The sequence below is a fragment of the Mauremys mutica genome, chromosome 13 (genome assembly GCF_020497125.1).
Source record: "Mauremys mutica isolate MM-2020 ecotype Southern chromosome 13, ASM2049712v1, whole genome shotgun sequence".
Classification (NCBI taxonomy): Eukaryota; Metazoa; Chordata; order Testudines; family Geoemydidae; genus Mauremys; species Mauremys mutica.
This window is the reverse complement of record NC_059084.1, coordinates 41,875,352-41,901,994: the sequence shown is the minus strand read 5'-3', so window position 1 is coordinate 41,901,994 and position 26,643 is coordinate 41,875,352. Positions and strand designations below refer to the sequence as shown.

Genomic DNA, 26,643 nt, shown 5'->3' with positions numbered 1-26,643 from the left:
TGGGGAAGTGGATGCCCAGGGTTAGTATGTGTTAGGAGTATGTTCTGTGTCTTTAAGAGCAGAGCACTGGACTGGGGCTAGCATTCTAGTGTCACCTTTGCCAGACACACAACTCGGAGCTCTGGGCTCTCCTTTAGCTTTTGGAACATGTTTTAGTTCTAATAATGCCTTACACTGTAGACTCCAGAATGTTTCTCCTCCTTATGAATTCACAGCACATGGTACCAGAGTGAGGTAGAAGAGAGGACAGAGAAAAGAGGACTGTGGTGAAGGAATAAAGGAGTCATCATGGAAGTGGAGCATCTAAAAGCCCCCAAATAGTTGAAACTCCCAGGTAATGCAGCAGACTCCTGGAAGAGTTTCAAACAGAGAATCTATCTATCTATCTATCTATCTATCATTATGACAAAATGAGATTGTTAGAACAAGTAATAGGCCTATCTGTCTGCCCCACCTCGTAGGGTTCTGGAGCCCAGGCTCCTGCCCGAGCCCAGACGCCTACACTGCAATTAAAAACTTGTTAGCCTCAGCTCAGTGAGCTCAGATCAGCTGGTGTGGGCCAGTGGCAGATTTTTAATTGCAGTCCAGACACACTATAAGAGGTAACCAGAGTCAAAGACTGAAAACTAAGGGGCAGATCCTGAGCTTGTGTAAACTGACACAGTTCAACTGATTCCAGAGTAGCTAGGGCTACTTATGCCAACTCAGGATCTGGTTCTTCGATTTCAGTGGAACTACAATGATTTAAACGACTTCCATGGAGCTGTGGCTGATTTACACCTGCTTGAGATCCAGTCCATTACACAGTTTCAGATCCATAAACTTTGCCTGTCATTCTGAACCAAAGATGAGTCAAAAGTTCTTAACCCATCTGCCCTTCCATGGCTCTTTGTCCCATGGGATTAATTACAAGAATGGAACTCTTAATGGCTATGCAGTGATTCAGTCCAACTGGGTCAGAACATTGGAGGAATTCAGTGTTGCAGAGATTTTTTGTATCTGATTTTCAACTTCTACAGGGATGAAGAGCCCAACCTTTCTTTCTTTCTTTCTTTCTTTCTTTCTTTCTTTCTTTCTTTCTTTCTTTCTTTCTTTCTTTCTTTCTCAGCAATTACTATTTTTCCTTTTATTCAGATAACACTAAAACAAAACACCATTAGGCTGCAGGTGCAATGGTTCATGACATTTTAAAAACATTTAATTCATATAGGTTGTAGTTATCTCAGAAAGATTGAACATCTATAAAGGACGAAAAGCTGGTGTTAACCATTGTAGCTCCATTGGAGTCAATGCGTCCATACCTCCAGCTGGTATAAAACATCCATAGCTCCACTGGATTAAATAGGTCAGTTCTCCCCCTTTTGTAAATTGATGCAGTTCCACTGAAATCAATGAGGCCAGATTTCCAGCTGCTGTAAACCAGACATAACCCCATATAGTCAATTATGCCATTTCCAAAGATGGGATGAATTAGTTTAGTGCTATGGAGTTATGGTAATTTACATGAGCTAAATATTCTTCCTGTAATGCCTAATGTTGTCTATCTTTTCATCTGCGATTCTTATTTCTTAACACCACTAGCCCATATTAAAACTCATGAAAGATTCCAAGATCATGGTTAATAGACAGATATCTGAGAGATGTGTACCCAGCCATTAACAAAATGCTGTAGTGGGGCAGCAGTTTAGTTACATTCTTATGAAATATGATGTTCCTCTGAACAGTGCAGGGTAAGTTAGCAACCCAAATTTGGGGTCAGTTGAGCCAGAGGTTCCGGATATATAAGTTCTAAGAAAATGGCCTTATTTTATTTTATTTATTTATTTTTTCACAGACCTGGGGATCAAACTGTTGATGTGATGAAGGTCAAAATGGTTTCTGTCTGCCAACTTTTAACCCGGGATAGCGCATGGCACCTACTAAATCTTTGGGGAACCCAAACTGAGAATAGTATTTAAGAAGTTGTTCTCTTTTACAGTGTGTACACGCCAATACAGAAACACAGATAAATGGTTTCCATGAGCCCCATTTGATATGTTTTAAACCTCAACTCTTTTAAGTGCTCTAAAAATTCAAATGGTTACTTGGTTTGATCTGAAATTCAGTGTGTCTCATTGGGACACAAGGTCCTGTTAATGTTCCAGATTTGGGTCATATGACCATGGGGTTGACAAGTTACATCCCATCCAAAATGGTTTTGTTCTGCTGCCTCGTACTGTTAAACTGAGAGTTACTAATGACTGGAGGAATCACAGACCTCACTGAGATTGCTGGCTGTGAATTTGTGAGTTCTGGGTGGCCATTTCATTTTAGGGGCTGTAATCACATTCTTTGGATGTGTCATAAACAGATAGTTAAGGGTTAAGGTCTCTTTTACCTGTAAAGGGTTAACAAGCTCAGTAAACCTGATGGACACCTGACCAGAGGACAAATCAAGGGACAAGATAATTTCAAATCTCTGTGGAGGGAAGTCTTTGTTTGTGTTCTTTTTTGGGGGGGTTGTTCTCTCTTGGGATTAAGAAAGGCCAGACATACATCCAGGCTCTCCAAGCTTCCTGAAATATTTCCTTCTATTCAGTATAGTGAGTATTAGCAAGGCGGATTAGTTTTGTGATTAATTTCTGTATTTGCAAATGTGTGTTTGCTGGAGAAATATCTTTATTTCTGTTTGCTGTTACTTTTGATTATTCTGAGAAAGGCGGGGGGGGGGGGAGTCCCTCTAGGTTTATAAGCTAGACCCTGTAATATTTTTCATCCTGGTGTTACAGAGATAGTGTTACTTTCTCTCTTTCTTTTAATAAAATCTTTCCTTTTAAGAACCTGATTGATTTCTTCCCTTGTTTGGAACCTCAAGGGAGGAGGAGCGGGGGGAGGTGAATCCCTATTTGTTTTGGTGAATCAAGGTGATCTCTCCCAACGGCTAAGGATACCAAAATGAAGCCGTGCTGACCGGAGAAGTGAATGGTGATTGCACTGTGGAAACATGCAACACAGGTCAGTCAGGAATCATTTTGGAAATCCATTTCAGGGGCTGCTGTCGTGCAACTGTACAGGGCCATTAATTGACTCATGCTATGCAGGACTGTGACTCTAGGCAATGTGCAGGACATAGTGGATGGATTTGCAGAAATTCCCAAACTGCTCTGGGTCTATAGATGGCACATGTGTCCCTATTTTAGCATCAGACCACCTTGCCACAGAGTACATCAACAGAAAGGGTTACTTTTCTATGGCTATGCAAGTGCTGGTGGGTCATCAGGGATGCTTCACCAACATCAGTGTTGGCTAGTCAGAGAAGGTGCATGTTGCTCACATATTTAAGAACACAGGCCCATTCAAAAAGGTGCAAGCAGAGACTTTCTAACCTGAGCAGCTGATTGCCAATGGGAATGTTGAAATGCCAATAGTCATCCTGGGCAACACCTTGCTTCCATGGCTCATGAAGCCATACACCAGCCACCTTAACAGCACCAAGAACTGCTTCAGCTACAGGCATAGAATGACAGATGAATGGGCCTTTGGTCATCTGAAGGGACACTGATGTTGTTTACTTACAAGATTGGTAAAAAGTGACAAATAGTCCTGTGGCACCTTACAGACTAAGAGATGTATTGGAGCATAAGCTTTCGTGAGTGAATACCCACTTCACCCATGAAAGCTTATGCTCCAATACATCTGTTAGTCTATAAGATGTCACAGGACTCTGTCGCTTTTTACAGATCCAGACTAATACGGCTACCCCTCTGATACTTTACAAGATTGGAACTCAGTAAGAAAAATATCCCACTGGTTATAGCTGCTTCCTGTGTCCTTCATAACATCTGTGAAGCGAACGGGGAGAAGTTTCCATTGGGGTGGAGGTGGAGTGGCTGTCTGCTGAATTTGAACAGCCAGATACAAGGGCTACAAAAGAGCTCAACCCAGAGTTAGATGACTGAGGGCAGGGCTGGCGCTTCCATTAGGCGACCCTAGGTGGTCCCTAGGGAGCCAGGATTCAGGGTGCGGCATTTTGTGAGCTCCCCACGGGGTGCACGGGAGATTCCGGTTCTGCTCCCGTTGCACCGCTGAAGAAGGACCTTCTGCCGACATGCCGCGGAAAACAGCGGCAGGCAATTGAGCAGCTCAATGACTGCCTCTGTCACCTGTGGCATTTCGGCAGAGGGTCCTTCTTCGACGATATGATGGGAGAGGAACCGGAAGCTCCCGCGCGCCCCGTGGGAGGTGCACATAATGCCGCCCCCTGAATTCTGCCTAGGGAGCTAGAAACCCTGGCGCCGCTCCTGACTGAGGGAGGCTTTGTAGATGTTCACATTTCTATGTCTGGATCCGAGTTGTGTTTACATAGCCTCTTCTCCCCACAGGCACAAGAAATCCAATATCTTCTGCATACTACAGGCAGGAATGCATTTGGAACATGTAGCCGGTATAGTCAACAGGGCAGTTATACACAACAAAGGAGAGCTGCTGGGTGGGCTCTCCTTATCAGGCAACCAAGAAAAATAATTTCAAAAATTTCCAGGGCTCTAAAGGGGAGGAGGGGCTTCCTGTCCACCTGAATCCTGGGCAGCTGAATTCACAATGGTGACTAAAATGGTCAGTGGGGGGCGTTGTGGGACAACTCCGGGACACCAATAACAGTTGACGTTTAAGTGTCTACAATGCATCAATTACATTGACCATGACTCTATGACACTCAGTGAGGTGGTGTTATTAAATCAGTGTGGCGGGGCACTTACGTTGGTGGGAGCTAAATTGAAGTGAAGAGACTTTGACAGCTAGGTCAACGTAAGCAGCCCCTGTGCTCCATAGAGACTCTTTATATCAGGCTCAATTCATCTAGTCAATTTCCAAAACTTGTTCAGTTTGAGTGGCTAAAAAGAAACATAAACAAAATGAAAAACTCCAGGAACTTATTAATCATTTCACTTGAGATTGAATTCTCAAATCTCCGAAGCAGCAACTCTCTTGATCTGGCTCAGTAAAAAGCTCAGGGGGATTTCAGTGAGTCTTTGATCCTAGCAGCAGTCTTGGTGCATGGGTCAGATGGGATATAAGGGGTAGATTTCCACCACTCTCTCCTGTTTGGAACCAGGTCCCCTGCTCCAGCCAGTCAGAAGAGCAACGTTCAGCTGTGAGATGTGACTTCCCCAGATCATCCTCAATTGTTTGGAGGAGGCCGGTTCTGAGATCAACAGCACAGAGGTTGAGTGAGGTAATGATTTTTGTTGTATAAGATCTACAGTGTGGTACTAGCATTGTTACTGCAGAGAGGAAGTGGGCACTGGTGAGCTCATATACTGGCTTGGATCTTACAGGAACCTAAATGAGTTAGGAGGAGAACAATCCATAGACACTTTATCATCCAAAATTAAATGACTAGCTCTGTCTGACCAGGCGTTTCCTATGGCAGCGGGTCAGTGCTGCTCTGATCTGAAAGGTTTTATCTGTGGAGCAGGGGCGTGAAAACTGGAAAAAATCCAGGGAAGTGCCCTGATCTGTGGATAAAACCTTAATGAGATTCCCTGTGCCTAACTCTCTTACTCCTTGAAAATTATAGACCGAGTGAAGATGTGAGTTACCCAGGGTCCCAGAAGGTATCCATGGCAGGGCAAAAACTTAACCCAAATCTCCAAAGTCTCAGGCCAGTATTTTACTCACAGAGCCATCCCCCCTACAGCACATGTAGATCACTTGATGATTACTTGTTCTGTTCATTCCCTCTGGGGCACCTGGCATTGGCCACTGTTGGAAGACAGGATACTGGGCTAAATGGACTTTTTGTCTGACCCAGTATGGCTGTTCCTATGTTCACAGAGTAACATGGCCCTATCCATAAAGGAGGAGACATTTCGGGCTGGCTGACATTCTTTGGCAAAATCTATTTCCTGTAGAAATATGTGCTTTCCTCAAAACCCAGTGTTTGGAGAGGAAAATCTTGAAGTAATGAAAAAAAGGGATAAAATGGGGGAATGGTGTGAGACTGAAAGTAGCATGGCCTAGTGGAGTGAGCATGGGACCAAGACTGCAGAGGTCTCTGTTCTTTTCCTGGCTTTTTCAATGTCTGACTGGGGGACCTTGTACAACTCACTTCACCAGTCTGTGCCTCGGTTCTGCATTTGTGGAACGGGTATAATGATACCAACCTCCTTTGTAAAGCATTTTGAGGTCTTTAGATATAAAGAGCCAGGTACTGATAGTATTCTTCATAACAACAGATTTCAAATATCTTTGACTCCCCACCAATAAAAAAGAATTAAAGTTAAAAGTTAAATTTCAATTTGAAATTAAAAAAAATTCTTTGTTTACAAATTAAATGAAAAATGGAATTTGATTGCCAATGATGTGAACATTTTCATTTTCTTGCTCTAGAAATGTAACCATGAAAAATTTGAAATACTGACAATTTCTTGGGGACATTATTGGGAACATATTTTTTGCCAACTACTTCTAGAGATTTTTGAAAATGTTAATGGGAGTTGAGCATCCATAATGCCACAGTAGTTTTCAATATTTATATCTCGATTCATTCATGGAAATATATTGGTGTTCACAGCTTTTAAATAGAGGTATTTAAAATTCAGCACCAGAATCCATGGACATCTCATTACAGTAACTATATTTATTTCAGATGTGGGAACACATGCAATTTCTGCTAAAGAGAATACGATTTAATTCCTTCTCTTCTTGTAGCCACTAGAAGAGGACAACTACCATCACTTTGTTAATGTGGGCTACAGATGCTCAATACCTCTCATATCAAGGCCACAGGTTGGGTATGTGAATCCCGTAAATCAGTGGTTCTCAAAATTTTCAATCCAATTCCTCTTTGATCTAGACCAGGAGCTACCTGGGACTTCACTGCCACTTGTGAATATACGAAGGGCATTTTGGTCATCATGATCTCCTGACACTTCTTTGTGACCTGCATTTTGAGAATCATTGGACTCTGAGAAGTCCAACTTAAAAGCACTCTCTGAAACCCACATTCAACTCAACCCTGTCCCTCTGGGCCTCAGGAGATGTGCAGCATCAGAACTGCAGGAAGGTGAATGGAGACAGAAGTTAGACATGAGCTTGAATTGTAGGCTGCTCTCCTTCACTCCCAATAACCTCAGAATGGAGGATGACCACTGGTGTAGCTCCTAGGGTCTGATGAAGCAGGGTTGCCCTCTGCTGAGGCTGACTGAATTTAGTGAGCTAAGAAAATTCCTAAACCAAATTCAGTTAAGAGGAGTTAATACTTACTTAACATTAGTAATTTAAGGAGGGAGTAATAAGAACTTCTTCATACTAATTATTACAGTTGCCTCTGTAGGCATGTTTTGAGGCTAGTAAATGGAACAGCAGAACCTCACTTCCACAGTGACAGAATTTGTCCTTTTGGGACTCTCCCAGAGTCCTGAGATTCAGCGATGCCTCTTCATCATCTTCTTCATAGTGTACCTTACAACTTGGGTGGGAAATGTTACCATCATCATCACAGTGATAACTGAGCACCAGCTCCACACCCCCATGTACTTCCTGCTGGCCAACTTGGCTTTCCTAGATGTCAGCGACTCATCAGTCACTGCTCCCAAATTGCTGTTGGGTCTCCTCTCCCAGCACAGAGCCATCTCATTCAATGAGTGCATCCTCCAGATGTTCTTCTTCCACTTCTTTGCTGGTGCTGCTATTTTAGTTTTTGTGTTGATGGCAGTTGATCGGTATGTAGCTATCTATAAACCATTGCGTTACTTGAATATCATGAACGAAGGTGTGTGTGTGAGCCTAGTGGCAGGGGCATGGATGGGTGGATTGGCTCACTCAATTGTTCAGATTGCACTGGTCCTCCAGTTGCCATTCTGTGGTCCAAACATCCTGGATAATTTCTACTGTGATGTCCCACAAGTCATCAAACTGGCCTGCACTGACACCTACTTGGTTGAGTTGCTGATGGTCTCCAACAGCGGGATGCTCGTCATAGTAATGTTCATCATCCTGCTCATTTCATACACCATCATCTTAGTCAAGATAAAGAAACACGTCACAGATGGGAAGCGCAAAGCTCTGTCCACCTGTGGAACCCAGATCACAGTTGTGTGTTTACAATTCATACCTTCCACCTTCATCTACGCTCGGCCCTTCCGGAAATTCCCCATGGACAAGTTGGCCTCAGTCTTTTTCACCCTAATCACCCCAATGATGAATGCAATGATCTACACCCTGAAAAATGCCGAGATGAAAAAAGCCATCAGGAAAATGATGAGAAGAATCCTTTTCTCAGAGAGGAAATTATAAGGATGGAATTTATCTTAGATGAGCTTTTTTTTCCATTTTGTAATGATTATCTTGCATGAACTTCCCATCATATTAAATGTTTCCTTCATAATTCCTGTATGTGACATTGGGAAAAATTGTATTGGTGAGCCTCTTAGCATGAAGTTTTTATTCATGATGTTCAGCTGCCAAACATGGTATTAATTGCTTATGCATTCTACTTGACCCTGAGCTAGGGATCTCTGCCATTTTCTCCATTGGAAGGATTTCCCATACTTTATTTCTCCATGCTACTAATGTTGGTGGATTTGTCCTTCTCCAAACATGAGCTCTCACAGATCTGGCTACTAGCAATAATGGTGAATTGGTCCTTCCTCGATTCAATAACCAACTTTGTACTATAGCTATGAGTTCGAAAGGTGGCCTAACTTTAGTAATCTTGAAAGATCTATTTATTTTCTCCTAACATGTTGTAATATTTCTGTCTGATAACCTTAGGGCATCGCTATACCTCCATATTTTCTCAGTCCCTTATGACTACATTTCTTATATATTTTCCTGAGCTTAAGTAGAGTGAATTACCAAAGATGAAGTATTTGGTAATAATTTGTGTGAATAGTTACACAAATAGATGTGTTTTTAGCCTTCCTCCCTGGAGCTTCACCAATCTCCCCTCCACCAGAAGTTCTTTGTGCCCCTCATCCTGCCCTCCTCCAATACCAGGGCCTCCATCCTTCCCCCATAGCAGTGGTTCTATGTCTGCCTTTGATTCCTAAAATAGGGTCTGAAATTTTGGAACTATCAGATGTGCTATTCAAAAGTTTTCAGAGTATATAGACAGACAGACAGAGAAATACTGTTGAGTTGATTGTAAGACCTTCATAGGTTTGGCCAGTCAATGAGAATCAGGCCTTTTGAGGTGTCATTTTCATTAATTAGTTGGTCCATCAATGTTAACATTCTTCTAAAACTTGGGATTTCTACATTGTATTATAAAGCTTTTAGTCTCAATTAAGCAAACAATTGCATATTCATGTTTCTTGTGTGTTCTTTGAGGGTATTAATTTCCATAAATTCATTAATACAGAGTAGCTGGCTGACGGTTGTATGCCTTTTTCCTTCTGTACTTTATATATTGGATTTTATGACCCTGGATGAATATCTGGGTTATTTTGGTGGGTGTTAATCCAGAAGGGGAAATGGCTTCCTCTTATCAATGTCAAATTACACTTCTCAAGTGTCATTATGACACCATGGTTGTTTCCTTTTTGTGTGGGTCCAACCTTTTAGGGGGAAATAATCAATGTGTTAAAATCTGTTAGAACCAGATGCCAACATAGTGGAGAGCAGTTCTATAAAGCCATAGATTCCTAGAGTTTAAGCCCAAAATGGACCAAGAGATCATATGGTCTGACCTTCTGTATATCACAAACCATTGGATTTCACCTGTTTACCCCTGCATTGATCTCAATAACATCAGTTTGGATATGTTGCCCACTTTTTGACACAAGTGGATAGCCAGAGTTTGAGGCCCAGTAGCTCGTTCCAGCTGGAGGTAGAAAATGACGATAAAATCTGGTACTTTCTTTGATGCAAACTTGTTTATTTACAAGGAATGTACAAATTCCTGCTCTCTGTAGGAGGAGGAACCAAAGACAAAAGGAGTAGTTTCTTAGTTTACAGATCCAAGCTTAGTTCATCCAAAAGCCCAGAACCTCCTTTTAGGCTCTTCCCAGGTTCACACTGTACTTACAGACTGCTGCTTTGCTTTCTTCCTTTTGCTCTTATCTCTCCCTGTTTCTTACCAGGCCCAGAGCTAGTCTTTTACACATGCACACAGGCACGCACACACACACACACACTCACACCTCTGCTCATAACAAGAACACACAGATGGGCTTCTTTCTATTATTTCACTGTCATCTTATTTTCAACACACCAAAAATGCCAAAAGTACTGACCTTTTGAAATGTCAAAAATATGATAATTATCGACTAAATGTTTCACTCAAAAATGTTGGCTTTTTCCTTGACACTTTCCAATTCCTTTGTCTTTAATTTTTCATTTTGTAAACTCATCTGATATTTCCCCTTGAAAATTTCTTCCAAAAATCCGTTCTCACTGAAATTTCTGTTTTTTTCTAAAGAAAAAAAATCAGGTTTTGTTTGTGTAAGCAAAGTCAGGATGAGCTCTACCTGACATCTGGCGGTGAATTATGGCGAGTGTGGAAAAGAATTTCAGGGGCTGATCTTGTTTGCATAGGGAACACCCACCCCGCCTAGCATAGCCCACGGCAGCCTAAAATGGTCACTTTGACAGCTGTGGGATCCTCAATTTCTCTGTTATTGGGGCAGGAGGAATAAAGTGTTCTTACCCTGATTATGTGAATGAGGGACTATGAACCTGTTTTATGACAGAGGACCTCACCATCAACTAAGTAGCACTTGTTAGACAAGGGACATGGGTTCCAAAACCCAGCCAATTGAGAGAGGATGGGGACTGGTATGGGTATGGTAATGGGTAAGTAATTCTTCCACTGTATTTCACACTGATTAGGCCTCAACTAGAGTATTGTGTCCAGTTCTGCGTGCCACATTTCAGGAAGGATGTGGACAAATTGGAGAGAGTCCAGACAAGAGCGGCAAAAATGATTAAAGGTCTAGAAAACATGAGCTATGAGGGAAGATGAAGAAAAATGGGTTTGTTTAGTCTGGAAAAGAGAAGACTGAGGGGGGACATGATAACAGTTTTCAAGTATGTAAAAGATTGTTACAAAGGAGAGGAAGAAAAATCGTTTTTTGTAACCTCTGAGGATAGGACAAGAAGCAATGGGCTTAAATTGCAGCAAGGGATGTTTAGGTTGGACATTAGGAAAAACTTCCTAACTCTCAGGGTGGAATAAATTGCCTAGGGAAGTTGGGACATCTCCATCATTGGAGATTTTTAAGAGCAGGTTAGACAAACACCTGTCAGGGATGGTCTAGACAATCCTTAGTCCTGCCACGAGTGCAGGGGACCGGACTAGATGAGCTCTCGGAGTCCCTTCCAGTTCTATGATTCTATGAGCTTTCAAATGATACCTCACAAGGCATACTTTGTACAAAATATATCATACCCTTTTAAAAGGTTGAAAAGGCTGTGTGACTAAGTGGGGTTTTCCCCTTGTTATGTTGCATGTGAATCTTACTGTTCTGTACTAATACTGTGTGTACCTCAGCTTCCCTGTATACTGCACCAATGCCTAGGTATTTGGAATTGGATGTGTGACTTTTGCTGAGGCCCTCGGGGCAAGTGAGGCTGCCCAACTGCCTGCACCTAACCTATGGCCGATGCCCTTCATAACCTGAGAACTAGGAGAGAGCATGCTTTCAGAAGTCTTAAAGAGTAACACTTTGATGTAGAAACTACAGAACCCAAACTACCAATAAAGAAAATCGACCTTCTGCTGGTGTCATCTAACTTAGATGATGAAAATGTCACTCTGCACTGTTTTGGATCATTATTGGGCAGTACCCATCATCAGCACGGAAGCATGTCCTCTGGAATGGTGGCTGAAGCATGATGGGGCATATGACTGTTTAGAATATCTGGAATGTAGATGCCTTGCAATGCTGGCTACAAAACTATCATGTGAACACCTGTTCTCACTTTCAGATGACATTGTAAACAAGAAGAGGGCACATTATCTCCTGCAAATGTGAACAAACTTGTTTGTCTTAGCGATTGGCTGAACGAGAAGTAGGATTGAGTGGACTTGTAGGCTCCAAATTTTTGTACTGTTTTGTTTTTGAATGACGTTATGTAACAAAAAAATCAACATTTGTATGTTGCACTTTCATGATAAAGAGATTGCACTACAGTACTTGTATGAGGTGGACTGAAAAAACACTTATTTTGTTTGTCATTTTTACAGTGCAAATATTTGTAATAAAAATAATAATATAAAATGAGCCCTGTACACTTTGTATTTTGTGTTGTAAATGAAATCAATATATTTTAAAATGTAGAAAAATATCCAAAAATATTTAATACATTTCAGTTGGTATTCTATTGTTTAACAGTGCAATTAAAATTGTGATTAATCATGATTAATTTTTAATTCTGATTAATTTTTTGAGTTAATCACATGCATTAACTGTGATTAATCAACAGCCCTAATTGTTACACATAGTGGGATCACACATGTAGGAGACCACTTAAAATGAAGTGGGCAATTCATATGAAATGGGCAATTAACACAACTCTGTAGAGCTGTTAGCAGGGCCCATAGAGTCCAAAGGAGCTACAGCCAATTTTCACCTGCTCCGCAACCAATGTGAATTAAATATTTTTAAATGCCATGTAGCATTGCATCTGCAGCCCATTGAGCCTTTTAAATTAGTGCTGTCTGCAGTAAGGGAAAAATAATGTAATGGCTGAGCAAGAAAGAAAGAAAGAAAGAAAGAAAGATGAGAGTTAATTTGGTTGAAGGAATCAATCATATGCAGTCATGGCAAAGTTCTTGGTTCTTGGTTCAGGCTTGTAGCAGTGATGGAATAAACTGCTGGTTTGTTAAGTCTCTGGTTTCTTCGGTCCTCGGTCCCTTGGTTAGAATGCTCCCATTAGTATAAGTTCATAGTCCAGAGGTTAGAGCAGGAAAAAGGCAAAATGGAGATGTTTCCAGGGCCTTTTATAGCTTCGCTCAAGTGAAAGTGACAAGATGGTGTTTGGAGTCACATGGGCTTTCATGTCCACGCATGATTTCACTTGTGTCATAGCAGGAAAGTCGATTAAGTGTAGGTAGGCATCTTCCATTTTGAGTTAAGTGTTCTTTAATGGGCCATTCACTTGAAAAGTTCATTCACAATGTGCTCGCTAAACACCTTATGGGTGCTACCCAGAAACAAACATTTGAAATCCAGGAATAGAGCTAAAGCTCATAACTTCAGATGCAAAAATGAGAAATTCGTACCAATAGCATAATCATATTCAGCAAATCATAGTGTTTCTATTGACACCTTACCTGACACACTTTGTATAAGATTTGTTGCAATTATATAACAGTGGTAGCAACAATGATTTACATGGTCATATTTTAATCAGATAACATCACAGTTCCTTGGAGGGGAGAGCCGTTGTTCAAATCCCTTTCACCAGGCAGAGTGAGGTATTGAATTTCAGTCTCCCACCTCCTGGGTAAATGCTTTAACTCCAAAGCTAGCGATTATGAAGGAGGCTGCCTCCCACCATCAGGGACACAGAGCTGTGGTTGTCCCCAGTGGGCATTAGCAGGGGAGTGAGTAGAAAACAGCTCAACAGCATGGGCCCAATGTATCTTGGGTACAAATCTGCTGATTTTATTGGAGAGGCACCAGGAATGGTCTTGGTCTGTGGCTGGACCTGTAACTGACTGCAGTATCCTGAGCAATTAGAGCAGAAACAAGGGGCTGCAGACTGTGGCACAAATGATTCAGTGGACTCTTGCTCCAAGCTGTGAGTTGTGACTGGGATATCCAGAGTGGCTTCATGGAAATCGGTGTCCAACTCACATTTACTGGTCAATGGGAATTAAACATCTTACACCCCTTTGAATATACCGGCCTTAATGCACACAGATTTCTGTCTTGTCCCCTTGTATTCTACTTTTCTTTGTATTGTCCTAACCCTGAGTGGCCAGATGATTCGCCCAAGAGTCTGAAGTCTGACATTTTTCTGTTGTATATTTAGAAGCCCAGGAGGCAGCTGAGTAGTTTTCTGCCACTCTGCATTCCCTAGAAATGTACTTCTACCCTGCCCTGAAGGGACCCTTTCCAGATATGACAGAGGATTCCCTTCTCCATACTTGGACATCTCTATAGTAGCAGAACACAGCGGTGCAAATATAATTCCAGTGATGTTAATGTTTGTGTGGCAGGGACACATCTTCTAGGGATTGGACAAGGATCCTCAGTCCATTTCTGAAGGCCACCAGGAAGCCATCAAAAAGTACTAACTTCTCTCTATTTATAAAGTGGTAAGTAAGTTTGGAAGCCTAGGTCCATGTCTGTAGGCCTCTCCTAAGCTAGGAAAAATACATGGGCCATACAGCACATCATTAAAGTCAAAAGAATTGGGATGTAGCACAAGAAGAGAATTCCACTGTCAATGAGCCATCGGCTGTTAGATCACCTGCCTCAGCAGATTCTGGTTACACTGGTGTAAATTATTAGATGAGAGCAGAGACTCCGTAACATGATGTTAAAATAAGGCCTAGCTTCGGGAGGTGTTACTCTTGTGTAGTCAGGAGTTAGCCCTGGTAGGCAATGAATGGAAATTGGTATTTACTGAAATATATATTATAACACAGCAGTATACAAAAGCTGCATCTTGATTTATGTCTCCTAGATGCTTGAGTGAGCTTCTACCCACTTTCATTTGAAGAACTGAATGAATACAGCAACCCATATATGTGTGCATAGTAATGTTACTTTTAAAATACTTTTGACTGAGGTGAGGTCATGGCCTCTTTTTGGTTACATTCCATGAATATTCCACCAATGCAGACATGAATGTTCAAGGAAGCAGAGAATGTGAAGGAACTGGGATGGGATTCATCAAAAGGCCCAAGGAAGTTGGGTGTTGAACACCCAATGGAAGTCTACAGCAGTTTCATGTCTAATTACCATAGGCCCAGTTTACAGTCTTATTCATATGCCCAAATCCAGAAAAGCACTCATTCATAAATTTATCTTTAAGCCTGCAATGGGACTTCCCACACGTCTAAAGTCAACAACTTGCTTTTTTCTAGATCAGTGCCTTTAGTTCAGAATATTTAAAGGAGATGAGTTTTAACTTCATAATCACTGTGTGTTCGGACAAGAAGGCTAACAACATTTTGGGCTGTATAAGATGGGGCATTGCCAGCAGATCGTGGGATGTGATCGTTCCCCTCTCTTCAGCATTTGTGAGGCCTCATCTGGAGTACTGTGTCCAGTTTAGGGCCCCACACTACAAGAAGTATGTAGAGAAAATGGAAAGAGTCCAGCAGAGGGCAATAAAAAATTATTATGGGGCTGAAGCACATGACTTATGAGAAGAGGTGAGGGAACTGGCATTGTTTAGTCTGCAGAAAAGAAGAATGAGGGGGGATTTGGTAGCTGCTTTCAGCTACCTGAATGGAGGTTCCAAAGGGGATGGATCTATACTGTTCTCAGTGGTAGCAGATGACAGAACAAGGAGTAATGGTCTCAAGTTGCAGTGTGGGAAGTCTAGCTTGGATATTAGGAAAAACTTTTTCACTAGGAGGGTGGTGAAGCACTGGAATGGGTACCTACAGAGATGGCGAAATCTCCTTCCTTAGAGGTTTTTAAGGTCAGGCTTGCACAAGCCCTGGCTGGGATAATTTAGTTGGGGATTGGTCCTGCTTTGAGCAGGTAGTTTGACTAGATGACCTCCTGAGGTCCCTTCCAACCCTGATATTCTATGATTCTATGGTTTACACCAACTGACAATCTGCCTTTCTATTTTCCAGAATCTGGATTATAATTTGTCAATGTATCTGGTCAGGAAAGAGAATCAGAGCATGTTAAAATGTGACCAGATGAAACAGCTAAAAGTTCAAACACTTAATAATAATCAAGACCTGATTGTATATGAGCACTGGTGCATGAAATGGTCACAGAAATTCTGTGGTGAATAATGGTGACATTAATCCTTTTAAGAAAATCATGATCTCAGCATTTGGTAGTCAGGAAAGAAGCTGAAGCATAGTAATTTAAATGGATCATCTATCTATCTATCTATCTATCTATCTATCTATCTATCTATCTATCTATCACACTCTCCTTTAATCTCACTTATATTATATGCACAAATATGGTAGTAATAATAACAGTAACAATAAGCAGCCAGCTTCTGTGATCCAGGGCACGTTTTGTCACCTTTGGATCCTTGTGGGATAAAACACCCTTGGCCAAATCCAGATCCCTTTAAAGTAAATGGCTAAATCCTAGTTGTTATGGTTACAGGCCTAGTTGCATCTATCACCTGTCAGGGATGATCTAAATAATACTGAGTCCAGCTTTGAGTGCAGGGGACTGGACTAGAAGACCTTTTGTGGTTCCTTCCAGTCCTACAATCCTACGATTCTGTGATTCTCTGGTCTCTCTGAATGCACATCTTCAGATTTGTGCTTCATGCCTACACATTTCATAGAGTGGAAACTCGTGATTCTCCCACTTTTATACTGAGACCCAGGCTACAGCACCAAGTGCACCAACCATGATTTCTCAGCTAGTCTGATTGGGTTTGGGTCCTGCAGTTCTTCCCACAGAGCTGTGACCAGTCGTAAGTTGAGTGACCAGCTGGTCTTTTCCAAAGTATAATATATTTAGCACAGCAGGAACAAAGAAAACTGTGCTCAGACACATCACTACTAACAGACTAAAATCCCATCAGCATTAAAATAATAATTTGAACAGAAACTCAGCCATCCCTACACCGACAGAAATTATTTCCCATCTCTTGATCAACATGGGAATCAAAAGTTGAGCCCCCTCCCAGGATAGGCATGACACACTGACACCCCCAGTATGTGGAGAGAACGTGGAGAGAACAACAAAGAAAGAGGGGGAAAGACACATGCTTCTAAGCAAACATACCCCACTCTCTGCAATTCACAGAAAACAGACCAACCAGCAAAACAAAACAAGAAACAGAGGCAATCAAGCAAATAAAACATCTCTTATCCCAAACATAATTTTTACCCTCCTCCCAAAAAAAGAAGAGATGAGCCAGAGAGTGGATGAAGTTGACTAATGACTTTACCGTAGTTACTGATTTAATGTGTGTGGTGCTTTAATGATGTAGTGGTGGTAGCCATATAAATCCTTAAGATGGGTTAATAGATAGGTTCCGACCTTATTTACACTGGTTAATTCTATAGTAACTCCACTGACTTCAGTGGAATTAGTCTGTACTTTAACCACTACATAAACACATTGCAGGTGATTTTCCCATAGAAAGAATATTTCCATCTGTTGAATGTAGCTATAATGAAACGCAATAAAATGAGTTATGGGAGAAAGACAAACATATTATTCTTGGTAAATAATGTCCACACATTCAGCCTCCTCAGGGCAGCTTTGATCTCCTTGTTCCTCAGGCTGTAGATTACTGGATTCATTGTTGGAGGCACTATAGAATACAGAACAGCCATCACGAGATCCATCCCTGATGCTGAGCTAGAGGTAGGTTTCAGGTAGGCAAAGATGCCAGTGCAAAAGAACAAGGAGACCACAGTGAGGTGAGGAAGACAGGTGGAGAAGGTTTTATGCCGGCCCTGCTCAGAGGGGATTCTCAGCACTGTCATGAAGATGTGAACATATGACGCAATTATTAAAGCAAAGCAGCTTAATAGCAAGCATGCACTAAAGCCAAGAATGCCAACTTCACTGAGGTGTGAATCAGAGCAGGCGAGCTTGAATAGCTGGGGGATTTCACAGAAGAACTGGTTGATGACATTGGACTGGCAGAAGGGAAAGCTGAAGGTGCTTCCAGTGTTCAGGGCAGAGAACAGAATGCCACTTGTCCAGGCACTGGCTGCCATTTGGACACAAGCACTCCTGTTCATCACTTTGTCATAGTGCAGTGGTTGGCAGATGGCGACATATCGGTCATATGCCATGACAGTGAGTAAAGTGATATTGGCTGCAGCAAAGAAGACAAAGAGAAAGACTTGGGCAATGCATCCAGCATAGGAAATTGACCTAGTGTTCAATAAGGAGTTGGCCATGGATTTGGGGACAATGACAGAGATGGATCCAAGGTCTATGATGGACATATTAATCAGGAAAAAATACATGGGGGTGTGAAGATGGGGGTCGAGAGCTACAGCTGTGATGATGAGAAGATTCCCAATTAAGGTTGCCAGGTAAATCACCAGAAACACCACAACATGTAAAATCTGCAGCTCTCGGACATCAGAGAATCCCAGGAGAAGGAACTCGGTCACTGTGGTTTGGTTGGACATTTTCTTCCTCAGTTCATTGTGTCCTGCCTGTGCAGGGAAGAATAAAGACTATGGTCATCATTTTATTCTGCGTTGCATTATAGCTATATTCAATTGCTGAAGATATTCTTTAATAATAACTCATGATGTGACTGTCACAGGAGCACTGCACTCATCAATTCCATGACCAGGCATGGTGAACGCTTCTTTCCCCTGACAATCAGAGCATTAGTCAAGTGCATTATCACATCAGTGTAAATTGGCATTTCTCCCAGTGCTGCTGGGTCATTTTTCACCATCAGAGGATCTGGCCCAAGAGTTGGCTTGATGAAATGTAGTATAAAGGCTGGAACAAATTACAACCTAAACCCAACACTCCTAACAATGGTCTCTCTATTCTGAGAAATAGCCAGCTGACAACTTGGGCATGAAACTGAAGTACTAGAATATGCCAACATAGCCTGATTCCCACTCTCTGAGGCTACACTCCATAGAGTCACCCCGCATCCAAAATGTCAGCTTATCTGTTATGATTCCACCACAGCAGCACGTCAATGGCCTGCTTCTCGGTTAAAAACTGATTTACAGCACTGAATACCAGCTGTGCTTCCATCGGCATGGCATGACGATCTTGGAGAATCGGTCGCTCCCGGGTGGTGGTGTTCACCTCTGTGAATTTAGGTCTGTGATGTGTGGCTCGTTGGCCATCAGTACACTTAGGTTCTATGTTTGGCTCTGTCACTGGCCTGATCTCTGACCTTGGGCCAGTCACTTTGACCTTTCTGTGCCTTTTTTCCCCCTTTCTATTTTAATCTGTGTGTAATTATTGCTTTTGTAACCCACAGTCCTCCTGGGTGTGGTGTTCTGCCCATGTAGTGGCACCGAGACCATCAATCCTGCCCACAAACACCCGGGGTCTATTGCTGTTACACTTTGAAACAGAAATGCAAACAAGGCTGCAATAGAGTGAAGTCATTTGAAATTAGACAGTATTAATGTCCACAGCACTTCTTTAAAGTTTAAGGCTCATTGCAAATTGTCTGTTGATATTTTTTATGGAATTTTGGCTTTTTTTCACCTAAAGAATGTGTATTTTACTACTAAAAATATAATTTTCATCTTAAAAGTTTCATCTTTCAGCTGAAAAAGTTTGATTGTCCACAACTGGCTAAAAAAAATCAGATTTTTTTGGGTTTTTTTAAAAGAAAAAATCAGCATTTTCCAGAAGGGGGAAAAATTCTGACAAGGCATTTGATTAAACTGATAGTAAAAATCTTAAAAGAGTTCAGATTACAATTCATATTTATGTTCTTAAATTTCCCCTCTATATTAATCCCCAAAAATATTTAATTGAAGTAGCAAACTTACTGTGTTGAAATTTGTAGCCTTTTTCCCAAATTGCGACGCATTCTGTCATCCACTGCCTGGATTCTTTGGTCAATATCGATCTATCGATCGATCTATCTATCTATCTGCATTTCCCCCACCACTGTGATGTCTTGATGGCAAAGGCACAACTGCCTAAGAATCCTTTCAACCCCTCATTCTTACCTGCTCAACACTTAAAACTTAGATCAACGTAGTTATACCACTCAGGGCTATAAATTCACACCCCAGAGTGGTGTAGCTATGCTGCTTTCACCCCTGGTGTAGATGGAGCAAAATCAATGGAAAAATATGTGTGATGATCCAATTCCCATAACTCAAAGAGGTGATATTCCTACATAACCACCCTTTCCATCACTGCAGGCTGTAGCTACACTACAAGGATCCTCTGGCACATCTACCATGCTGTAGCTATGCTGTTACAGCCCTCATAGAATAGACATGGTTTTTGAGACAGAACTGACTGTTGCACTCTACAGATGAGCTGTGTGTAGCCAGCTTTGATCGTCACCGGGATTAGACAACCAACACTGCAGGAAGGTGATTTATCCATGTCTAATTTGTAAGAGCTGGAGGGACTCATTCCCTGGAGCCCTGCACAGCTCAGAAGCAGAGGCCCAGAGGCAAAACTTCATGAATTCATCAATTTTAAATCCAAAATGTACCATTATTATCCTGTAATTTAATTCCAGCACAGCACAGTCCCTAGACTCTCCCCCAGAGTTTCCTGATCACAGCCCAGCTTCTGTGTAATCTATTGGGTAGAGTCGCAAAGGGATTTAGGAACCTACAGATAAAGCCAAGTGCCTAGTGGGATTTATCAAAACTCCTAAGTGAGCCAAAAGTCTAAATCCCATAGACTTTCAATGGGAGTTAGGTGCATAACCTGCTTAGGTGCTTTTGTAAATACCACTGGGAACCTATTTGAATAGTAAGGTGCCTAAACCCCTTTGTAATCCTGGCCTTGTGTCTATCTTGTTACGTTCTAAGGCCTGGGCTTCCTTGAACTTCAGAAACATTAAATCTATGATTTCCAAAGTTGCTTAATGGAGCAAACTTTGGGTTTATGCAACTGATAAGTCACCATCTGCAAACCACTACAGTCTGAGACCATTAGGGACTTCACGCAGGGAAATGTAGGTGCCTACCCGGTTAAGCAACAGCTCAGAGGAGGTTTTCAGGATGTTAATTTTGGACTTAGACACCTAAATCCTTTTGTGGATCAATCCCTTGGCTACTGTTCAGTGGGGATTGGTGTAAACAGGGGACTTAGAGGTGAAAGCAGCTGCTTCATCTCTTGTCTCCCCAGCCAACCTGTTCCCTCCTGCGGTAAAATTTCTCTAGAATTCACATGGAAATAGGTGTGAACTGTGTCCTCCTGTCCTTTCAAATGTCCAGTGGGGGCTAAGGCCAGGGACTGCCCTGCTCTCTAAAGACACCTTGTTGAGTCACAGTCTATTCCCAGGCCCTCCCACAGTGTTAAGATTCTGCATCATGTGCAAGGAACATATCATCAGCCCAGGGATTCAGGTACTGATAGCAACCAAAGCAATCAGACTGAGTGGGGAATTCCGCAGGAAACCCCCATGAGGGACATAGAGCTGTGATTATCCCCAGTGGGCATTAGCAGAAGAGTGAGTAGAAAACAAGCCCCTGAGAATGGGCCAAATTAATCCTGGGCACAAATCCACTGAGCTCCATGTTGAGGTACCAGGGATGGGCTTGGGCCTGTGGAGAGACCTGTAACTGACTCTGCCGCATCCTGTGCAATTAGAGCAGAAACATGGGGCTGTGGGTGCTGCAGAATGTGGCACAAATGATACAGTGAACTCTTGCTCCAGGCTGTGAGCTGTGACTGGGATATTCAGAGTGGCTTCATGGAATTAGGTGCCCATCTCCCATTGACTGCACAAGGGCAGTTAGACACCTATCTCCCTTACACCCCTTTGAATATACCAGCATTAATGCACAGAGATTTCTGTCTTGTCCCCTTGTATCCTAGTTTTCTTTGCATTGCCCTAGTCCTAAGTGGCCAGATGATTCGCCCAAGGTTCTGAAGTTGGATATTTTTCAGTAGTATATATAGAAGTGAAGGTGGCAGCTGGGCAATCTTCTCCCACTCACCACTTCCTGGAAATGTGCTTCAACCCTGCCCTGAAGGGAACTTTGCTATATATGATGGAGGATTCCTTTCTCTGTACTCCTGGACACCTCCGTAGTGATGGAACCCAAGGGTGCAAATACAGTTCCAGTGATGTTGATGTTTGTGTGGTGGGGACATGTCTTCTAGGAACTGCACAAAGATCCCATTCCATTTCTGAAGGCCACCATGACCCACAGTCCTGTGATCTGTTTTTGGCTCATTTTAAAGAGACAGGGCTGTTTGTAGAATCCATTTCTGGATATGGATGCTGTTTACAAAGCCCTCAATGTCTGGAAGGGCTCAGAAATAGTGGTTCTGAATCTCAGTCTAGTTTTCTGGGATGATATTGTCAAAGCCTCTTAGGGGATTTCAGAGATCCAAGGCTAGATTCACAGAAGGAATTACTGTCTGATTTTTAAGGTATTTAGGCACCTAATGGGATCTTCAAAAGACTCTTTGATGTCAGTGGGAATTAAGTGCCTAAAGGCTTTTGAAAATCCTCCTAAACACCTAAATGCCATTAAAAATCTGGCCCTTAGATGTTCTAACACTGAGCGATTACTTCAGCAGGCACCATTGAAGTACACAGGCTAGCAGCATACGGCCCTGGTCTGCAGCCAGATGCCTGCAGGGGCTGTTCCCTTTTAGCCTCCATTGGCCTCAGAAGTGAGACATCTGCTAAAATCCCCAGCGCCCATTGAAAACGGTACCAGCATTCAGTTCAATTGCCTTAAGTGCATATACTGAGGCCTGTGAGCTATCCCCCCTTATTTCTCCAATTCCTTCCCTCACCCCAGGGCCATCCTCTCCCTGGCTGAGATTGCTGCCGTGGTCTATGAATCCCAAGGAGAACTGAGAATGTAGTGATTGAACCTTGTGTGGATCAAGGGGAGAGAATTCAGTATACGAAGTTTCCATTTATCTCATGATTACACTCACACAATAGTACCTCTGTGCACTGTACCTTTTGCAGCTGTCAATGTGGCCTTGATGGCCTCTCCATCCACACCAATGGAGTGGCTCAGCCAGATAAGGAGGAGAAGAAAGAAGTTGCAAGATAACATGTCACAGGAGACCCTGTAAGTCTCTGCAGCCTGGAATGCTGAGCACAGGGCTTGGAGGATCACAGACAGCATGGCCAGAGAAAGAGTGGAGAGGAGAAAAGTGCTGGAAAAAGAGCGGGACATTCAGCGGGAGATGCTAGTGCTTCTCAAGCAGCAGTCATGCTGCAGACTCTTGTTGACCTTGAGGTTCAATAGTCCTGTGCTCGCCTCCCTGTAGTCTCTGCAGCCTATAGAGAACTGAATTCTAGTCCTCTGCAGCCTATAGAGAACTGAATTCTAGGACCTCCCTACACAGCCCCACATGCATTCCACGTGGCATCAGGGGCTGTTGTACACGGTTCACAAAGAACTAGATAAATTCATGGAGGATTGATCTGCCAGTGGCTATTAGCCAGGGTGGGTAGGAATGTTGTCCCTAGACTCTGTTTGCAAGAATCTGGGAATGGGAAACAGGGGATAGATCACCTGATGATTCCCTGTCCTGTTCATTCCCTCTGGGATACCTAGCACTGTCCACTGTCGGAAGACAGGATACTGGGCTAGATGGACCTTTGGTCTGACCCATTAGGGCCATTCTTATGTTCTTATGTTCCTTCAGCTCAACCTCCACACTGAGGGAGAATACAGGAAATCACAGCTGCACATACACTCGCCTGTGAGAGACACGGTTGGTGTATGGGTTTTTGAAATGGAAATGAATGTTCTTTCCCGTTCAAATGTTCTTTTCCCATTATTTATTAATTTTTATTCCATTATAAATGTGTCTATTTGCATGGGTATGTCATAAAAGGTGTTTTTTGTGAAACATTTTATCTTTATTAGTAAACGTCTCTTAGTCATTATAAGTGACAAGTGCTGGACACCTATGACAGTCATGCAATGAGATATTAGGGAGAGGGGAAACAGGGCCGTTTCCTCTGTTGCTGTAATCCTGACCATAACCCTTTTCATTCCCTCCACAGCCATCACACAATGCACCGAGGAAGAAAATGTCCAACCAAAACACCGTGACCAGTTCCTTCTCTTGGGATTCTCTGATGTTCGGGAACTGCAGATTTTCCACTTTGTGGCATTCCTGGTGATTTACCTGGCAACCCTGATGGGGAATCTTCTCATCATCACAGCCTTAGCCCTGGACTACCGTCTTCACATCCCTATGTACTTCTTCCTGGTGAATCTGTCCATCCTAGACCTTGGCTCCAGCTCTGTCACCATCCCCAAATCTATGGCCAATTCCCTCATGAATACCAGGTCCATTTCTTATTCTGGATGCATTGCCCAAGTCTTTTTTTTTTTCATAGTCTATGCTTCAGCAAATTTTGCCTTCTCACAGTCATGGCATATGACCGATATGTCTCCATCTGCCAACCGCTGAACTATGAGAGTGTGATGAACAGGAGAGCTTGTGTCCAAATGGCAGCCAATGCCTGGATCAGTGGAATTTTCTACTCTGCACTGCACACCGGGAACATGTTTGGAATATCCTTCTGTGGAGGCAATGTGATAGATTAGGTCTTCTGTGAAATCCCCCAGCTCCTCCAGCTCACCTGCTTCAACTTGTACCTCAGTGAAGTTGGGGCTCTCATCTTTGGTGTTTCCACAGTCTCATGCCACTTCGTTTTCATAATTGTGACATATGTTCAGATCTTCACCACAGTGCTGAGAATCCCTTCTGAGCAGGGCCAGCATAAAGCCTTCTCCACCTGCCTGCCTCACCTCACTGTGGTCTCTTTGTTACTTTTCATTTCCACTTCTTCCCGCCTGAAACTCACGTCCAGCTCAACCTCAAGTATGAATCTCATGGTGGGTGTTATCATTTCCATGTTGCCTCCATGATGAATCCCATCATCTGCGTCATGAGAAACAAGGAGGTGAAAGGAGCACTGAGTAAGCTGATAAATTGGAGGTTATTCAGCAAGAATAAAATATCCACATTTCTCCTTTGTTAGCAATGTCATTCTCTGTTCCTTTATAAATATAATCATCTGATGACAGTATTCATTGTATAATTTACACTAGTAAAAATCCAGACAAACATACCTCAAGAAAAAATGTAATTATTACACAGATATTATACATATATTAATGTAATTAAGATTGGGATATATCTATCTATCTATCTGTGATGTACCTCTACCCATCTCCACACTATCTGGGAACCTTGCAAATAAAATCAGTAGCCATAGCAAAGTCGCTAATGGGGTCCCTGACTCTTCTTATTATTCTTATTATTATAAAAACTCTCATTGAGGTATCAAAACATTTTTTCATTGTGTTTTTATTTTTGTCAGATTTTTAGTTTATATTTCTATAGTAGTTTGTTATTTTTATTTGTATCTCTGTTCCAGTAGGGTTTGGAGGTGGGGAGGCCTGGTGATATAGTGAGTATTTGATTATATAGGATTGTCTATCTTTGTCCTCTCTTGAGAGTGCCCATATGTCATCTCTTTGATGTGGTTTTCTGAGCAAACTGAAGGTTTGCCTCACAGAATGAGAAAAGGGCATGCCTAAGTTCCTCTGTCCCTCAACACATATTGATGATGTGTTGAGGGACAGAGAGCCTCTAGTAGGTGTCTTTTTATTATTTTAAACTGAATGACTATGTAAAAGCTGTATGCAGTGCTGTTGTAGCTGTGTCAGACCCAGAATATTAGAGAGACAAGTTGGGTGAGGTAATATCTTTTATTGGACCATCTTCAGTTGGTGAGACAGATTAGCTTTCAAGACACACAGAACTCTTCTTTCCCAGACCCTATGAGCTTAAGGCTAACACCAAACTGGTGTCAGACCCAGAAACTGTCTTCGTTTCTTTCCTTTCCCAGTCAAATAAAGTGTCATCATTACATCCCCTAAGTAAACATATTGAGTTCAGTCTTGAAGCCTGAATTTTTTGCCGCCACTGCTGCTCTTGGAAGGCTGTTTCAGAACTTCACTCTCTGATGGTCAGATATTATCAACTAATTTCAAGCCTAAACTTGTTGATGGCCTGTTTATATACATTTGTTCTTGTGTCAATGATGGCACATAATTTAAATAATTCTTTTCCCTCCCTGGTATTTTTCTTTCTGATGTACGTGACTAGGAACATTCGTTTCCTTTATGGCTTATGCTTTTATACTATATGATTTCTCATTAGAATGGTTAATTATATTGAGTTCTTCCTTTCACAAGGAATTGGTTTTATTTTTTACATAGTATGTGTATTTCTATTTCTAATTTAAAGTAAACTTGTCTTTGGTGGCCTTTTCTGTTAATCCTGATATAAATGTGAAGTTATAAAGAAAGGAGGAGAAATGTTGTGTTGTATGTTAGTGTCTTTTTCAAAGTTAATGTATAAACAGTAAAAATACTTTCATATATTTTCCATATTTTTATTTTCATGGAAAAAGAGCACATAATGTCTCTAAATTTATTTTGTTTTATTTTTTTCTATATTTATTCCTGTTTTTCTAAGAAAGAAAGAAAGAAAGAAAGAAAAAGAAAATTGAGATAAAAGGAAACATAGTTCTTTTCAAATATTTTAAAATATTTTTTCTGAATTTTCAGATTATTGCAATTCATATTTTATTTCCCTAAAAGTTCTATATTTTCTATATTTAAGTACAAAAGAGGCTGTTCCACACTGGAAAATATTTAGATGAAAATGGGTACTTCTTTCTGAACAGATCTACACTCCATATGCAAAAGAAGTGGATCTTCATATCCAAAAATGAATTATAAGTAGATTGACTCCTGTAAGACCTCTTAGATAAATACTGAATTGAGGGAATAGTTGCATGCTATTACTTAATATCATTAAAAAAAACAACACATAAAATCTATCAACA

General features: G+C 41.8%; 3 protein-coding genes across 3 annotated transcripts in view; 2 read left to right on the top strand and 1 right to left on the bottom strand.

Annotated features, from left to right (window-relative positions):
* The first annotated feature begins 213 nt into the window (after positions 1 to 213).
* Positions 214 to 26,643, top strand: part of LOC123348239 (olfactory receptor 4D9-like) — a 35,908-nt gene continuing 9,478 nt past the window's right edge. The window contains exons 1-2 of the mRNA XM_044985728.1: positions 214 to 334; positions 5,093 to 5,212. The gene's annotated coding sequence lies outside the window, so the exon portion shown is untranslated. The remainder of the gene's footprint in view (positions 335 to 5,092; positions 5,213 to 26,643) is intronic.
* LOC123348240 (olfactory receptor 4D2-like) lies at positions 7,336 to 8,277 on the top strand. The gene has a single exon (XM_044985729.1). The coding sequence runs from the start codon at positions 7,336 to 7,338 to the stop codon at positions 8,275 to 8,277; it is 942 nt and encodes a 313-aa protein (XP_044841664.1).
* Positions 17,288 to 18,244, bottom strand: LOC123347358 (olfactory receptor 14A16-like). The gene has a single exon (XM_044984771.1). The coding sequence runs from the start codon at positions 18,242 to 18,244 to the stop codon at positions 17,288 to 17,290; it is 957 nt and encodes a 318-aa protein (XP_044840706.1).